This window comes from Orycteropus afer, unplaced genomic scaffold, assembly GCF_000298275.1.
Source record: "Orycteropus afer afer isolate SDZICR_OR568_19922 unplaced genomic scaffold, OryAfe1.0 scaffold00222, whole genome shotgun sequence".
Taxonomy (NCBI): Eukaryota; Metazoa; Chordata; class Mammalia; order Tubulidentata; family Orycteropodidae; genus Orycteropus; species Orycteropus afer.
The window spans coordinates 1,086,038-1,091,278 of NW_006921809.1; the positions used below are offsets into that span (position 1 = coordinate 1,086,038).

Genomic DNA, 5,241 nt, shown 5'->3' on the forward strand with positions numbered 1-5,241 from the left:
ATTTTGCGTGGAGCCCCTGGACCTTGGCGAGCCCTGCAAAACAACCATCCGCGCAGGCGCAAGGTGGGGACCCTAGGTTCCGCCACCACCACCACCACCAACCACCCAGTCTCCACCCCACTATCTTTAAAGTTTGCCGACTTCCTCTACAACACTCAGCCGGCACCCAGAATTCGCCCAAGTCGGAGGGTCTGCTGACCAATCGGAAACTGGTCAGCCAGCTGCAGAGCGGGACTTTCCCAAAAGGAAAAGTTTTCCGTCCTCGGAGAGCGGAGTAGACAAAAGGATAGCACCGGCCCCCTTATCCCCGCACTCTAGCCTTTCCAGGGTCGGATAGACAGCCGGGATCGCGCTACGCCGACGGTGGAGCGCGCACCTCCGCCTGAGACTGGAACTGCCCCGGAGGCCGCGGGCCGACTGTCCCCTCTGCCAGTCGCTGACGTCCCTGAGAAGTTCGGGGAAGGTGGAGCTCGGCGACCGGGCTGGCCGGCGGTGCGCGCCTGGGCGGGCCCAGTCGGGGAGACGAAGCTCCTCCTCGCTGCGGCGCCGCAGACTTGACTGCACTTTGTAGAAAATAGTCTGCTGCTCCCCGAGAAGCTGCCGGCAGCACACGGTCCAGCGGCGGCTGGCGTGGGCAGAGGGGGAATGGGCGGCCTCATGACCTAGTGTCTGGGGACAGGAAGGGCCTCGCCGCCCCTCTCAGGCGGGGGGCAGACCCGAGCGCGGGCCCAGGAGCCGCGGGAGCGGAGGGCACACCCGAAACGGGCCGCTGGCCTGAGCGCCCGCGCCGCCGGCGACCATGGACGGAGAGGCCATCTGCAGCGCCCTGCCCACCATTCCCTACCAGAAGCTCGCAGACCTGCGCTACCTGAGCCGTGGCGCCTCGGGGACGGTGTCGTCAGCCCGCCACTCTGACTGGCGTGTCCAGGTGGCCGTGAAGCACCTGCATATCCACACCCCGCTGCTCGACAGGTAGGGCCCCGAACCGCTGCACACCCTCCCCGCCAACATGCGCCCGGGTCAGCCGGCTTCTAGAGCCCAGATGGCAATGGTCGGCTGCTGTGGGGCCTACCCCTCATCACTTCTGGGCGAGCCCCTTCAGAGCGTGAGACCGGATGGTGGGAAGAACCAGCTTCCCTGGACCCACACTATCGGAATTGTCTGAGCGCCTCCTCTCCACTGCCTTCTCCTTCCCTCGCGCCCTTCCTCCCTTACTCCCGTAGGCTTGCTCCGTGCACCAAAAACCTGCAGCCCAACTCTAAATACCTTATTTACTGAAATGGATAGGTTTAGACAGGTGTGTTTCGTTTGCTCCCCACTGCTGTTTTTGAAAGCGGTCTCTAAGGATGCGCTGTCCAATAGGTACTTTTTACCCACACATGGCTATTGAACCATCTTGCGCTGTGCCGGTCGAATTAAAATGCGCTCTCAGAGTAAATTACACGGGGGATTTCGGAGGTTTGGTACTAAGAAAAGAATTTTAACCATCTCAGTGATAGGTGTATGTCTATTACATGTTGTAATGTTAGTGTTGATATATTTGGTTAAGTAGAAGATGTTATCAAATTCATCGGGGGTTTTGTGTGGGGGGGTGGTTTTGTTTTTTGTTGTTGTTTCCTTTTTTAATGTGACTCCTAGAAAATTTGAAATTACATGTGGGGCTCGCATAATTGGACAACACTGCTCCAGAGTTTGAGATGTTTTTAGGCTTCTTCTTGTTTGTAGTTCATTGCTTGTTCTTATGAGCCTTTAAGCATCAATCTCAAAATAAGCAGTTTAGTTTCTCTTCCTACTCCCAGGAAGGAGACTGTCTCTTGAGAAAATGTATATTATCTTTGCAGTAGCGATAAACTGAATCAAAAGATGGTAAAATGACCAAAAATTCTGAATGCCTCTTACATCCTGGAACAATTACAGTGTAATATTGCAACCTTACTGTAAACCTGTAACTGTATGTTTTCAGTGGGTCTAGTAACTAGTCCTGTGTTCTGTCCTTTCCAGAGGGATGTAACTAGGCCCTGCACTCAGTTCTGGGTGAGTTAACATTCATGATTACAACATTCTCTTTTCCTCCCCTTATATCTAATGTGAAGATACATCATGCTAGATGCCCAATCATCCAGCAGCTGTTATTATCCATTATCAGATACATTCCTCAACTTCATTGCTGCCAATGTTATCAGACTTTTACCTACTTACGGCTTTTCTTTGCTGTCTCTTCACTACCAGGCTTGCATGGACTAGATCTCACAGCAGAATTGGGACACTTGTGGAGATTGTTTCCACCATTTGTATACCATAGTCCACATCCAGTGATGTACAGGGTATGGTGTCTGTTTACACTAGGCCTTGAATTCTGTGGAGCAAGTACTGGGCAAGTGTGTGTATGTAGTCAATTTAGAAGGGTGGTGGTTGCGCAGAGAGGGTGGATGTATTCTAGAAACAGCTTTGTAAATTTTATACAGAAATCTAGCTCTGATGGACCCATTAAACCTTTTAAAGCAAATCAATCCTTCTTCTATTTTGGAGACTCTTTATCAAGATTCTAGTTCATCTAAGCTTTGTGTCATTTCATTTGAAGGTCCAAGGAGTGAAGAGAGATCCTTTTCCATACTCATTACAAAATTTTCCTAGTCTAACATTTTTTTACAAAATTGGATAAAAAATTAATTCTGTCTTGTCAGAAGCCATAAGGAATCCTGGTAGTGCAATGCTTAAGTGTTTGACTTCCAACTGAAAAGAAGAATTGTTGGTTCAAACCCACCCAGTGGCTCCACAAGAGAAAGACCTGGCAGTCTACTTCTGTAAAGATGACAGCTAAGAAAATCCTATGGGGCACTTCTACTATATCACATGGGCTTGCTGTGAGTCAGAATTCACTCAACAGCACCCAAGAACAGCAAGAAGCCATGAAGAGTAGTGAACGACACTTTTAGCCCACTGTGGTGTTGTTGTTACCTGCCGTCGAGTCAAACCCGACTCATAGCGACCCCTCCTTGGGTTTCTGAGGCAGTATCACTACGGAAGTAGGATTGCCCAACCTTCCTTCCGAGGAGTGGCCCACGTTAGCATTGTAGTATCACTTTCTTTTCTCCTATTTGTTACCTAAGATCTTTACATCAATAGTATTTATGTAGTCTGGGCAAAGGACTGAGCTATGTAATTGACTCACAATGTGTCCATTTCCTCAATTATAAAATAAGACTAATAAACACCCATACTTCTTGGGTGTTAGCATGGATAATGCTTGCATTGTTCTTTGAGATCATCTGAAAAAATGTACATTGATGTTACATATTCTTATTTTCATGATTGGTGACTCATTCTCCATAACCTGCCTTCTACCCAGTGAGTACACCTTCCCAAACAATCTCTCCCACAAACCATGAGTACCAAACCAGTTGCTGTTGAGTCAATTCCAACTCATAGATGTGTCAGGGTCAGGACTTCAAACCTGGTTGAAACAGTTTAGTCATGGCTGACGGAACAAGGGCAGCTTATGCACCACATAGCAACCAGATTTCTTGCATTGCAGATTTTGACCCAAGTAGGAAGCAGGCAGTGGTGCCTAACACAAAAGATGGTGGCCAACCATGCCATTTTAAATGTATCCTAGCCATCATCTTTGAGCGGGTCACCACTGCCTGTTTCCTACTTTGGGTCAAAATCTGCTGTGCAAGAGCTTTGGTTGCTATACAATGCATATGATGCCCTTGTTTCTATTCTCTGTGACAAGGTGCTCTGGTGGCATAGTGCCTAAGGCATTTGACTGCTAACCAGAAGGCTAGTGGTTCAAACCCACCAGTCACTCCTCAGAAAGAACGTTGGGCAATCTACTTCCGTAGTGATACCACATCAGAAACCTAAGGAGGGGTCACTATGAGTTGGATCCAACTTGACTGCAGTGAGTTTGGTTTTGGTTTTTCCAAAGGGTTTTAAACCAATTCAAAGCCTGGTCAGGGTAGAATTTTGCTCCATAGATTTGTCAGTGGCTAATTTTTTTAGAAATAGATCTCAAGACTTTTTTTCAGAAGCAACTCTAGTGGATTCAAACTCTAACTTTTTGTTTAGCAGCCAAGCGTGTTAACCATTTGTACCATCAGGAACTCTGCTCTGTGAGCAGATGAGCCCATTTGGTTGTTCAGTAGCCCGTAGACAATATAACTGGTTTCTGACTGAAATTTTCAGTTGATTAATTTTAATATGTCCATAGAAGCTGTATTTAAAATTTTTAATTATTTCTAGCATCAATAGTAGTGTAAGCCTGTTTTAAAAATATTTGGCTTTCTTAGTTTTTTCGTTTAATCTTCCCCAAATTTTATTTCAAGAACTTTCATTTTTCTGTAACCAAGATGAGTGGAAAGGACATAGTGGAAAGAATACAGACTTTGGAGTCCCATGATTGAAATTCAAATCTTACTCTAATTCTACCACCCACTGTTGATGTGGCCATTAGAAAACTATTAATTTAACAGAGCCTCAGTGCCCTCATATATAAAGTGGGGATAAAGAAAACTATTTTGGAAGGTTTTTATGATGATGGTAGTGCATATGAACTGTCAGACACATTATAGGGCCACAATAAAAAAAAAATAAAAACCTTGCCATGAAGTAGATTCTCACTCATAGTATCCCTGTATGACAGAACAGATCTGACCAAAAGGGTTTCCAAGGTTGTAAATATTTATGGAAGCAGACTACTACATCTTTCTGCAGAGCAGCTGGTACATTCAAACTACCAACCTTTTGGTTAGTAGGTAAGTGCTTAACCACAGTGCCACCAAGTTCTTTAGGGCCACAATAGGTGAACGAATACTTCATATTCTTTATTGGAGGAGCAGAGAGTATGTTTAAGTGTTATGGAGACTGTAACAGCATGCCTTCTCTCTAGTTCATTCTCAGTATCCAGTAATCTAGTCCATTCCGTGTACCTCCCTACAGAAGTGCAATACCCTAAATGTCTTGTTGACCCTTATCTCTTGAGGCAAATACAGAACTGTCTCAATTTAGAGAATATAAGTTTAATTAAAGTGGGTATCAAAAAGTGATGTAATTGGTTCCCTCACAGTTAGGGTAGTAAGTGGCTGATGGACAGAAAACTGAGAGAACTTTTCACTTTATGCCCTCTGACAACTCTTCGGTTTTGAAACATAAATATATTACCTATTCAAAGGTATTATTAAGGCACTCTGGTGGATTAGTGGTATAATGGGAGCTCTGGTGGCATAGTGCCTAAGGCAT

The 5,241-nt window shown here is 45.8% G+C and overlaps 1 protein-coding gene across 1 annotated transcript in view; it reads left to right on the forward strand.

Annotated features, from left to right (window-relative positions):
* The first annotated feature begins 799 nt into the window (after positions 1–799).
* Positions 800–5,241, forward strand: part of RIPK2 (receptor interacting serine/threonine kinase 2) — a 37,637-nt gene continuing 33,195 nt past the window's right edge. Inside the window, exon 1 of the mRNA XM_042782032.1 lies at positions 800–972. Coding sequence (XP_042637966.1) covers positions 800–972 — 173 coding nt within the window. The remainder of the gene's footprint in view (positions 973–5,241) is intronic.